General features: G+C 32.3%; 1 protein-coding gene across 1 annotated transcript in view; it reads left to right on the top strand.

Moving 5' to 3' along the window:
• Positions 1-3,836: 3,836 nt before the first annotated feature.
• LOC145069718 (protein DA1-related 2-like) overlaps positions 3,837-14,074 on the top strand; it is a 43,720-nt gene continuing 33,482 nt past the window's right edge. The window contains exons 1-3 of the mRNA XM_079016667.1: positions 3,837-4,127; positions 4,232-4,309; positions 4,443-4,532. Of these exons, the coding sequence (XP_078872793.1) occupies positions 4,032-4,127; positions 4,232-4,309; positions 4,443-4,532 (264 nt within the window). The 5' untranslated portion in view covers positions 3,837-4,031. The remainder of the gene's footprint in view (positions 4,128-4,231; positions 4,310-4,442; positions 4,533-14,074) is intronic.

The following is a 14,074-nucleotide window of genomic DNA, read 5'->3' as shown; positions in this document are numbered from 1 at the left end:
TATATATATATATATATATATATATATATATATATATATATAGAAAGTACATGTTGTCCAGATCCTGAAATTATAAATTTTGTAGAAATCCAACTCTATATGAATTAGATATGATTTTTATAAAGATATAAAAGTCAGTCACGCACAAAGAATGTGTGACGTTAAAATATACGAAGAGAATGGTTGACTTTTTGGTAAAAAGAACACAAAAATTGAAGTTTATATGAGAAAGTTATGATTTTTACAAAATCATTAAATCATATAAAAATAAGGGCTAAAAGTAAAATCATATGTAGTCAATGGAGCCTAAAGAAAAGTTGCAGTACTCGTCGAGGGCAACGTGTGGAAAAAAAGAACGTCAAAAACGGAGTTCGTATGAAGAAGTTATGGAATTTACAAAATCTAGGATTTGCACCCCGCATAATGCACGTCGGGTACGCGATACGCGCTTCTAGAAGGTGAAGACGCGGACCACAGAGAGCCTGACACGTGGCACAAAGTTGTCGGGGGAGACGTAGCCTTAAAAATGTGCGACATGCACCCCTTTTGCACGTTGTGCACCTCAAATTTGGCTATAAATAGAGCTTCATTCCCCATTTCATTCTTCACACTCTCCCATTTCATTTCTCTCGAGTCCCTATGACTTTTAGCCCATTTCCCTTAGTTTTAGTCTGCGGCAAATCCATGCGATCCCTGAAGTAGTAATAGCTAGCAAGTAGAAGCTCTGCGAGTGCAATTTCTGGACTTTTGTTTAGGGAATCTCTATAAGTTAAATTACACTCTATTTTATTCTAGTGTAATTTATATTTAAATTCATAGTCGTTGTATGAACTTTTAAATAAGATTGTCAGTAATTCCAATGTTACATTACTAATTGATCTACTTACGGGGATGATGTTTAGGCTGGATTTAATGAGGTGTTTAAAGTGAGATATCCAAACAGTATACTATGTATACCAAACGGACCCTAGATACGATATGATCCTACTTGGTTGTCTTTTATCAGCTATAGATCAATAGACATTGGGATTATCGTAAAATATCTACTATAATTATTATAGTCTCCAGGATCACGAAACTAGACTAAGGCTTAATACTCTATACGTCTATGTCTTTTCAAAGTATGAAGCGAAGCGCTACCAAAATCGTCAGTCATCCACTTTATCAAGTGAGTGAATAGTTACTTTCATCTTACTCATAGATATGAAGTATCTAGAAAATTATCTACTTTATTTGCTTATAATCTATGCTGAAAATGTTGTGATAGATAAAATAGTATGAGATGACATTTAAATTGATTTAATAATAAGTGATGACTCGAAATTTGGGCAGCGCTTCGCTTCTAACAGTTTTCTTTTCCTTCGAAGAAACCTAGTATCATTATTACTATATTTTAGTCTAATATTTATTACGAATAAGTATTAATTTAGATTCATCATTAACTTAAAGTCTACTTCATGATCTATCAAGTAAGGGACAACCAGGTAGGATTATATCGGAGGTAGGGTCCGATATATACACATCATTCCTTATATCCCTGAAATCCTTGTTACGACTACTTCAAATTTCTTTAAAGATATTGGGTCAAATATTGATTCTATTTTTGACACATATTATTATTGTTATTTATTATATCGTTATAAACATGTATATTGCACATAAATCACATAATACTCAAATAATTCATCTTCATTACTTCAAAATAAGTTACAATTGTTGACTCTAACTATTACATTATAATAATAATGCTTAGCCCGAAATGTAGGTGTTACAGATTAACTGTTATCATAAAGATTCGGGCCTTGGGGAAGAGAGAATTAGCCCTTTTTGGATGTCGGTATTATAGATTAGGTGATCCGAGTGTTTGATTTTGTATTTCAGAGCCCAAGGGTATAACCGTAAATTGGTAGTTCGGGCCTTTATAAATTTTGGGTTTTTGTTCGGAAAGTCTTAAGGCGAGGATGAGTTGATAAAAATGGACTTTTACCCTGGGTATTGGGCAGTTAGACTAGGTTTTCAACTATGGGTTGAGGACCAATCATTTATTTGGTGTTATTTGATGTTGTTAGCACGAGGATTTACGGATCGGCAGTTCGAGCTTTTTTCTGTGATATTCAGTAGCTTGAGGTGATTCTCTTCACTGTACTATAGGTTGAAGGCACCAATGTCATCCCATTGGCTTAAGAGATATATCATTCTCCATTGTATGTATGTATGTGGTATTTGGGGAACTCACTAGGCTTTGTACTTACGACTTATTGTTTATGGTTTCAGGTACTTTCGGTTCAAAAGGAAAGGACCAGACGTGACCGCACTGCATCCACCCATGTTTCCGTAATGTGATGATTTTAAGATTGTATTTTGATAACTGTTGTTTATAAGATACTTTTTTATATTTAGTAAAAAGATAATGAATGTTAACTTAATGATAATTAATGTTTTGGTTGAATTAAAAATAAAATTTTTACCTAATAACTCTTGGAATGTTACAAAATGAGCATAATTATAGCTAAAAATATTAAGATAATATACAAAATATATGAATAAATATGCAAATATCACCTATCAAATTATAGAAAAGGCCCATTAATACACGTGTAGTGCACCTCATCCTTATGTTTGAATGACCCATCTAACTTCAAGAAAATGGTCTTCTTTGCGCAAAATTTAAAAGCTACACACTTACGGTTAACAAAATTTTTTTAGGGGTCATTTAAAACCAACCCCAATGATTCGTTGGCTAATAATGACAAAATTGTTTATTAGTTATTTGGACTAATATGACCTGTTTTACTAAACATAACCAATTTGGAATCAAAACTAATAATTTGGTTTTGTTAAAAGGCAATCCAAAATTTAAATATATAAAAACCATGTAGTACAATCAAAATGATCCAATTGTTGAATTCTATTTTTTTCACATAGTCAATGACATTTTATTTAAAAGAGCAAAAATAAAGAACACTTGAAACACCGTTTACACAAGCTAGTTGAAAATCATTCAAAGAAAACGATTTCAATGTTTAAAATCTCACATTTACGGAAAAAATAAGGTCCCAATACTTTTAAAGTATTTTATATTATCAAATATGCTAGGTAATATTCAATCTTTATAGACCAGAAATATAAGTAACTATCACATGTTAATAGCCTTCAAAAAGTCCATACAGCTAACCATATGCGCTCCTAGCCATGATGTCAAACACAATGTTCACGAAATGATGCGATGTAGGTGTACTTTGTACTTGTTGAAGCTTCTAGAAGCCTCCACAATTGATTGAGGTTTGATGCGATGTGTAATATCAACAAAAAAACGAACTTAAGAGTAAATTAAAAAAAAATTTTAAAATAAAACAATACAAAACTACAAAAATAAGGGCTTTCTTGTGAGTTGAACTTTAAGGTAACCTAAAATTCTGTTATGTATGATAACAGGTAAAAAGGAGAAAATTAGAAAATTTAATGAAATAAATAAGGTAAAATTAGGAAAAAAAAAAAAAGTCAAATGTGGCAAATTTATGGGATTTGTAACATTATCCCTTCCAAATATGAAGGGGTTGCTATGATATTTATATCTTTCCTTTCTGGTGGAAAATTTCTTTTTTCAAAATTTACTTTCCTTATTCAAAGTCTTATTAAACTTGGTTCTTTTAGAGGTTAATCTTCAACCATAGATTTCTCTATTTGAATTATTGATTTTCTTTTATAGGTTGTCCACATAAACCGTTTATTTTATCTTTGTCAAATATTCTTTTCTTATCTTTCTTTTTTTGATATCTACCACTATCTCTTTGTTGCTTTACACAAGAATCTATCTATTTTTCGTTTTCGTTGTGAAAAATATACCCTATGTTACCCTTTCAAATATTCCCCTTTTCTTTTCTTCCTGAAAACAATTAGCATTTTATCTACAATGATGCCATTGTCATTGTTCTTCTCCCCATCTCTCATTTCCCGTTTCAGAGTTCATCTTTTCACATTCTTGAGATCACGGTGCCCAAAGTATACATACTTTCCACAACCTACTACTCATGTCTTATTCAAAGAAGCCCTCATTCTATTGGAAACGAAATACTCAATTTATTGGATATGAAAGTAAGCTATCGCGCCCCCCTTCTAGATCCCTGGTAAATACCATCTCCCCTTTTAAATTATATATATATATATATATATATATATATATATATATATATATATATATATATATTACTAATTTAATAAATTCATTTAGTACAACCGCACAAGGAGTGATAACCAAAAGGAAGAAATAAACGGAGAAATTATATCACGCGCCCCTTCTCGATCCTTTGTAAATATCATCTTCATTTTTTTATGACATATATATATATATATATATATATATATATATATATATATATATATATATATATATATATTCATTAATTATAACTATTAATAAAAAATACAATAAATTCATTCAGGATAACCGCACAAGGAGTGATAGACACAATGAAAAGTTAGATGGAGCAATTCCACTTTCTTTAGTATCGCGGGTGCCTTCAAAATCCTTGGTAAATACTTATATATATTGTTGAAGTCCGTTAATAACTTATATATTAATGAGAACCCGATAACTAAAAGTTGAACGTTAGATTAAAATTAATTCATTAAGAACATGATCGTCATCTTACGAATATCATTTAATGTTTAATTTTTTTATTTTATTGGAAACATTAATAAAAATGTGTAAAAAGTAACGTAACAAATCTAATTTTCAGATTTTTTTTGTAAAATTAATAACATCATAATTTTTTAAAAAAATGCAAAATTTTAAATATTTTTTAAAATATGTATTTTTTTTTAAAAAGCCTTAATTTAAAAAAAAAATAGTAATTTATTTAAAAAACTGGATCAATTCGGTACAAGATAAAATATAAAAAATAAAAAATGCTATAAAATCTCAAAGTGTTTTCATTTCTTTGTCAAGATTGTCAGATTTTCTTCGGTTTATTACTTTTCACCTATTTAATTTTCCATAAATTCTTCCAAATCTATAAGAAGATTAAAAAAATGATTAATGCAAGAGCACTTACAAAAATGAATATGTATATATCATGTAAGATTCAGATATAATTATATCATGTAAGATTCACATGTGATTTTATCATGAAGATTCAAATATACAATTCATATGTGATTATATCATTTAAGATTTACCTGTGATTATATAATAAAAGATTCATATGTGAGATTCACATGTGATTATATCATATAAGATTCACATTTGATTATATGATGCGATATCCACATGTGATTTTATTATGAATGTGAAATTCACATGCGATTATATCATTTAAGATTCATCTATATTATATAATGTAATATTGACATGTGAGATTCACGTTTGATTATATAATATAAGATTCACATATGATTATATCATGTGATATTCACATGTGATTATATCATGAAAAATTCACATGTGAATATACCATGTGATATTCACATTTAATTATATCATGAAAGATTCACATCTTGTTATATCAAGTGCATATCAACATATGTATATATCATGTGATATTCACATGTGATTCTATGGTGAAAGATTCACATATGAATATACCTTGAATAGCACATAAGATTCACATGTGGTTATATTATATAAGATTCACATGTGATTATATCATTAAAGATTCAAATGTAATTATACCATATAAACGTAATACATATATAATATTACTATGTGAATATACAAAGTAACATTCACATGTAATATTCACATATATAATATTACTATGTGTATATACAAAGTAAGATATAAATGTAATTATACCATATAAACGTAATACATATGCCATGTAATATTCGGATATGGATATATTATGTAATATTCAAATGAGAATATATTATGTAATATTCACATGTGAATATACAAAGTACCATTCACATATGAACAATTGACCAAATCATAACGAAATTCCAAATGCTTATATCCAAACCTGTTATATTTGACCAAAGTTACAACTCATTTTCTCGGCCTGTTGGAAGCAACTAAACCCGAAAATAGAATAATTAAGATTGAAACAAAAATTAGAATAATAAGGAAAAGAAGGAAAAAATATTAATAAGTATATGTAAAATGACCTACCTAGTATTAAACAATCTATATGCAATAACAATGTACGAGGAGGTACAATCAATTAATACATACCAAAAGTAGGGCATCCTTCATTCAAGTCTAGTGTTGTTGAATCCCCAATCAACAACATCCTAAGAAAATAATCAAGTTCTACATTAGAAGACAGATCCATTGATATACTATAGTAAACAATCGATGCCACAATAGAGATCGATAATTGGTGATTTGGATTTTAGGAAGAATGGAGACGATGATTGTGATTTGGATCTTATAAATCGAGCACAACTAGAAAATCCCATCAATTAGAAGAAAATTATGTCACAAAGATCCACATATGAATAAATTTCATATCCGTATAATATCGAATAATACGAATAGATAGTGATAAATGATACCTTATGATTGTAGACGAGTAAATCGACAAGGCCAGTTTGATTGATGTTCTATTCCAGATCTAAAATAACGGCCAAGGAATGAGAGACATCGACGATGTGTTAGGTCATATCGACAACAACAAGACTGGTAACTCAAGACGACAGTGAGAATGAGGAGGCGACTGTAGATGACCACTATTCACGATCTATGATGGTGGCTAAGGAAGGAGATATCTCTGATGTTTTAAGGAAATTCAACAACGAGATAGTGGTCATTCATGAGGATTGAGGAGTAAGAATGTGGCATCGCTGACGTCGTACATGAGATAAAGAAACAAATATAAATAAACATTGATTAAAGTAATTTGGCAAATTTGTAGATGATATTTCTTATGACTTATTTACCCTTAACTTTTTTTAAACCCTAAGATACCACTAATGTTCTCAATAATTACAAAAATATCACCTTTGATCCAAGCCATCTATTTTTTCAATCTAACACTCCACTTTTTGTTATTGGATTCTCAGGAAATTATGAGTTCTCAAATATTCTTACCATCTCTCTCTCTCTCTCTCTCTCTTTATATATATATATATATGTATATATATATATATATATGTATATATGGTTCAGATCTGGTAGAAACCCAAAAAATGGTAGGAACCGCGATGACAATCCTCAACCACCATTTTGTTATGGGCAAGAATGCCAAACATCGTCCTTGGATGTGATGGGATCAAGTGAGACACATGTCCATGGAATATACAAATATTCTTTGGGCTGGAACCGACCTGAACCAGACCAGACCTAAATAAACCGTAAACCAAAAAAATCGGTCATAAACTATAAGGACATACTATATCTAATTCAAGAAAAAAATATAATATTGTTTGTTTGAAGCATCAATATTTTCAAATATGCCGAAAACCATTTATTAAACATTGATAATTCATATTCCAAAAATCTATAATTTATATGTAAACAATAAACATTTGTGCCAACCCATAAAATACGTCCTCAACCGCCATTAAAATTCTAACACTACCAGCAACATTTAATTTAACAACTCTGAAATCACACAATGTATAATAAGCATATCCAAATTTGATCTTAGTTACGACTCAAAAGTTAGTTCATGAATACCATGTCATCTTATGAGTAGATTAACATTTTTAGAACACACATGTTACCGCAAACCAAAAAATATAAACTTCAGAAAGACCTAACTCGGTATGGAAAAGATATAATTTTTATCGGAAATAAAAATCTACCGCATACTAAACTTTACAACGTCGGAAAACTACGAAGAGAATGGTTGATCTTTTTCAGAAATCATCAAAAGACGAAACATAGCACTGCTCAAAGTAGGATTTAAGACACAAAGAACACCTAAAACGGAACCTGTATGAGAGAGTTATGGTTTTTATAAAATCATAAATGTTATATAATACATGCTAAAAACGAGAGTCAAAGTTAGCCAAAAACGACCAAAAGGAAAGTTGTAGTGTACGTCGATACCTACGCATATATACAAGAGTCGTTAAAACGGAGTTCGTATGTGATAGTTACGAATTTTCAAACATTATAAAATAACCTTGTGCGCATCCGCGCGCTTCGTGCACTCTGACACCCCGATTCATCAGGATATGGATGGTGTGGCACCATGAGAAAAGGACATGTGTTAACACTTGGGTGGTTCACGCACAAGTGGTGCGGCGTGCACCTCAAAATTTCCTATAAATAGCAAACTCAGGATGATCCTTTCTCACACCTCAACACACATCCCACTCTTTCTCGATTTCTGTGCCACTGACTCCTGAAACGCTCTTGGATCCCAGACTCCCCAATTCTACCCTACATCAATGGTTTTACACTTCACAGGTGAGTTCACGACCCCATTTTCTAAACCTTTTCTGCATGGGGGGGATACATGTTAAAATCTAACTATCACATAATTATTACTAATTGTATAGTATCAGTTAGATAGTTATACTCATAACGTTAGGATGATATTATGCAGCTAGATACTCTGCCCAACTTTTAAAGTTAATATTATGCCTAGTTGTTATACAGATTCGTAATGATAGAAAATATCAAATCTAGTTGTTATGTTGGCCAGTTGCCGGGAAACGTCGATACTCCAGTCATTATTATAACCACCATTTGGATAAGTTTAGTACCTAGTGATTACTCTGCCCAAATACTCGGCTATGTAAATCACATTAACTTGATTATATATATGTATAATACGAATAATATATATAATAAGTAACTCTCATAAATACAATAAGGAATAACAACACGATCGACCAAGGGAGTCCCCTATAACAAGAGTTAGATGAGACATGATTCATCAACACACTGAAAGATTTTTAGCTAGCCCCTGACTGCTAGCGTATCCCTCTTGGTCAAAGATAACAAGACGGTTATGTAAAGACGACCTAGATAATGGTCACTACCTATCATAAGTGTTAGGCTCGGGTCCTCGCCCTTGCGGCCTCGCACCTAGAACCCTACGTTCTAGCGGCAAGGTCTAACTCAGAACAAGAGGGTCCGGTCTACAACAAGCCAAAACAGCACCAACCGCTCCCCAAAGCGACAAGTGTAGTGCTCAGAGCGCTGCTCCTCAATAGTTCTGCACCAATAGCAGATAACCACTAGTGGTGCACGACCTGCTAATGGGACGCCTCCATGTCCTGACGGTCCAGACAAGACAAAAAGTACTGTCAGGGACATGCTCTTCCGATGCCACGTATAAAGGAAGTCCTTCTTCTCCAAAAGAAGGGATCACCTCATGCTATCTCTCTTAAGCTAAACCCTAATTCTCTCATCCAATTACTGACTAGACCGTCAGAGTCTCATTCCGGGACCTCCTCCCGGACGACAACTTACATTGGTTCTTTCTTTGTTGTGATTCTTAGGCTTAACTCATACGAAACTACAACAAACGACGTTAAGCTCAAAGCAGATATCACAACACTGGCCTCTAATCAATAAATATTAAGTGAGCGGGAGATTGACACTCCCACCATTTGGTTGCTAGGTACAACCTGATGGCAACTCGAAGCAGGCATAACTTTCTAAACACATTTGCGACGTCCGATGAAGTGTTATGGTTTTTCGGGGAACACTCAACAATCATAGATCGATTATAGGAACTCATCGTAACATTGTTAAACTAAAGCTGAGTACCAAAGACTGCTATTTAAACAAGTAGTGACAGTACACTCAAACTCGAGGAAACAAGTTCAGATTTATCCTCGTTAAACTTAATCCACTATTCTTTAAGGGGAGCCTCTAGAATAGTAGTAGTACGCGAAACACGATAAAAGTATACTAGAATAATACTTCTCTCATAAAGACAAAGGATTTCAGAGATTTTAACAAAAATTAAAGAAATTAATATGATACATCTTTCTATCCAAAAAGACAAGATCGTTAGATCTAGTTACTAAATTATCTGAATCCCATTACCAGAATATTTATGAAACCGTTTAATACATACTGACATAATTTTAGAGTACAACAAGTGCTAACCTAACAAACTCGACAAAGTATTTTTTTAATACAAAACTTATGAACTCACCAACATTATGTTGACCTTTCAAAACTCACATGTATTCCTAGGTCACCAATAGAGGCAAAAGATTTTTCAGCAAAAGATTATGAAGCGAATCGCAGTCTACCAAAGAGTATAGTTAACAAGATAAAACTCAATGTAATAAAACAAAAGTCTTCATGTAAGTTATTGATTGTTAAATGGAAGTGATATTTATGTCATGAATGACATGTGAAATTCTTCTCTGTCATCCAAGATCCTAACTATACGCCGCCCGACGTTTCCACCACCAGATTGGGGGTGTGACAACATTAAATATCCTAATTTAAATATGAATCTTAAGTTTTTTTTCCCAAAATAACAATGAACGATACAAATTAACTATTCGGGAATATTGATTGGTTGTTTTCCCTTTCCACCTCCATTGTTTATCGCATTTTCCAACTCTTTTGTGACCTCATCATCTTTCAAAACTCCATCAATGTTGTCCATAATTGTTTTTCTTGATTTCCTTACCCAATCTTGTGTGCAAACCAAGGCCTCCACTATTTTTGCGGACAAATTTGTTCGGTATGGGTCTAATATCCACCAACTTGTACTAAAAGCCGCCTTGGACGCCATGGTAGAAATTTGTAGTCCCAAAATATCTATCAACATAAACAAACAAAGTGTCAAAATACAATTATAAAAATTATACAAAGAAATAAAGTTATACCTTTCATCATACGAGATAAAATAGGGTAAAGAGATGCTTTTGTTTCCACCAAAGTAGAATATCAAAATCTTGATTGTATTTAAGTGACCGCTTGTTTAGGTATCATGTCGACTTCGTTTTTGTTGATGTCGATGCGTAATCTGTTTGTATTATTAAATCACCCATGAATTCATTCTCGTCATCAATCATAACTACATCTTCATGAGCACGTGTTTGACTTTGAGAAGAGTCGGTATTGTCGAATTTTGCTTTGTAGAATTAAAAATTTTCTCAGATATTTTTTCAATATCCCGTGTTAAGGCCTTAGCCTTCATAGTAACTTCTGAGTTAAACATGAGAGTTTTTTTCGGTATTCTTCAACTTAATCAACTTCTTAAAGGCTTATTGAAGAAACTCAAAATTCAACCGTGGATCTAATATTACCGCAAAGTACAAAAAGTCATTTAATTTTTCAAGGTCACCCCAATGCTTATCGTAATTCTTAATCATATCCTTCCCGATCAAGCAAAATTGGGTACTTCTGCCCAATTCCTTATGTGTTTGTACACATCCCATATTTCTGTAAAAAAAAACGATGTGTCATAGGTTTTGTTGACGTCGATATTATGTCAGTTTTCACCTTGAATTTCTTGAGAAATCCAAATATAGCTATACAAATTTTGAAATCTTCTTCTATGGGGGACACAACATCTCGAACATATGTAGGATCTATTACAATAAGTGTTAGTTAAAAAAAACATAGTTTCAATACCTCCTGTTTAGAGGTTTGTATCTCATTCAATATACAACCAAAAATAGCATATAAATAGTGTAAATAGTAGGTTAAATTGTGAAATACATGCTGGAAAAAAAATCAGGCAAATCAGACATATATCGAAGAAGTTATGATAGTTCAAAGTGGACATAAAAATATGCAAACACGTTGAATAAGAAAACACATCTTTAGTATCCCGTGTTTAGGGGCCTATATCTTATTGAATATACAACCAAAAATAGCATATAAATAGTGTAAATAGTAGGGTAAATTGTTAACAACATGCCGGAAAATAAACAGGGAAATTGGACAAATAATGAAAAAGCTATGATAGTTCAAAGTTGTAATAAAAATCCACAAACATAGCTTCAATACCCCATGTTTAGGCGCATGTATCACATTGAAAATACAACAAAAAATAGCATATAAATATATTAAATAGTAGGTTAAATGGTGAACTACATTCTGAAAAAAAAATCAGGCAAATCGGGCAAATAACTTCAAACTTTCCAAAATCATTCTCCAACTCCACCTTAATCTTCAATAACTCGTATGTGAAGTTCCATCGGGTTCGACTATCATTACACAAAAACTTCTTGGATTCCACTTTTACTTTTTTCATGCATTTTTATAAACACTTGAATTTGGTGAGTGGAGTTCATAATATATCTAATGCCCATTTGCATGCAATTAATACTAGATTGGTGTACATCAAACCCATCATTAACAATAAGGTTTAGGATGTGAGTCATACACCTTACGTGTAATTGTTTCCCCCCATCGTACAAGTTTGATAGTTTTTTCATTATAAATTTGAATGCTTTATCATTTAAACTAGCATTGTCTACAGTTATGGTTATTACATTATTGATAAATAATCAAGCAAATCAGACATAAAAATCTGCAAACACGTTGAATCGGAAAACACAACTTTAGTACCCCATGTTTAAGGGCATGTATATCATTGAATATACAACAAAAAATAGCATATAAATAGTGTAAACAATAGGGTAAATTGTTAACTACATGCCAAAAAAAAACCAGGCAAATTCGACAAATAATGAAGAAGCTATGACAGTTCAAAGCTGACATAAAAATTCGCAAACATGTTGAATCAGAAAACATAGCTTCAATACCCCATGTTTAGATGCATGTATCTCAATGAGTATACAACCAAAAATAGCATGTAAATATTGTAAATAGTAGGTTAAATGGTGAACTACATGCTAGAAAAATAATCGGGCTAATTGGGAAAATAACGAAGAAGCTACGACAGTTCAAAGTTGGCATAAAAATATGCAAACATGTTGAAATAAAAAAAACACTGGAATGGAATATGGAGTTACCTTTAACTTCAAACTTTCCAAAAACCTTCTCCAACTCCACCACAATCTTAAATAACTCGTATGTGGAGTTCCATCGGGTTTGGCTATCACTGCACAAAAACTTCTTCGATTCCACATTTAGTTCTTTCATGCATTTTTTTAAAAACTTGAATCCATTGAATGGAGTTCATAATATATCTAATGGCCCTTTACATGAACTTAATACTAGATTGGTGTAAATCAAACCCATCCTTAATAATAAGGTGTAGGACGTGGGCCATACACCTGACGTGTAGTTGTAACATCCATAAAATTCATGAAAAATTTTGAACTTTTAAAACAACCCATAATCATCATTGTTTACAAATAGTTTTCAAAACAGGTTTAATATCAGAGTTTTCCCAAAATCATAAAATCAAAACTCAAGGAGCATGCAATGGTTCCACATCTAAATCACACATATACCAATATTGTAAGCCCAAAGCTTAGTGAGTTCCCCCAAAATACCAATACAAATATACAATAACAACATGCAATGGACCCAGAACTTATGTCTGGCTTGCTCCCTTAAACGTCCCAAAAAATACGGTCTAAAAATTTCATTTTTTAAATCATAAGTAAAACCATAAGTAACATTCATCATATAAAAATCATAAATCGTGTATCTCATAAATGTTATAAACAACTGTCAATATATCAAAATAATGTGTCAAACATCAGAGTAAATCATCCCAGGCTAAAGTTGTGGTGTGTGTCATGCAGTCATTCCGAGCTCTTCCCTTGCTAGCAGAAGTACTGAAACCAAAACTGAAAACTGTAAGCACGAAGCTTAGTGAGTCTCCCCAAATTACCACATACCATACACATAATCACATAATAACATACATTAGGCCTTGCCCACTACATCGGGCCCCGCTCGGCATCGGACTGAAGTCCAGCATCAACCCCGCCCGACATCGGATCGAAGTCTTGTATACATATAACATATCAACAAGCATATAATATAAAACATAACATAAACATATAAACATTCCTCGGGCTTGCCTCGGCATCAAACCGAAGCCCGGAACACATAACACATAACATATAAGCTAAACATTCCTCAGGATTGCCCCGACATCAGACCGAAGCCCGGAACATATAAACATACACATGCAAGAATTACGAAGACATCAAGCATACTAACATTCCTCGGGCTTGCTCGGACATAGGACTGAAGTCCGGAAACATATAATCTACACTCGGC

The sequence above is a fragment of the Lactuca serriola genome, chromosome 8 (assembly GCF_051521515.1).
Source record: "Lactuca serriola cultivar US96UC23 chromosome 8, Lser_US96UC23_V15, whole genome shotgun sequence".
NCBI lineage: Eukaryota > Viridiplantae > Streptophyta > Magnoliopsida > Asterales > Asteraceae > Lactuca > Lactuca serriola.
Note: the sequence above shows the minus strand (reverse complement) of the source record. Positions and strands in the feature narration are given on the sequence as shown.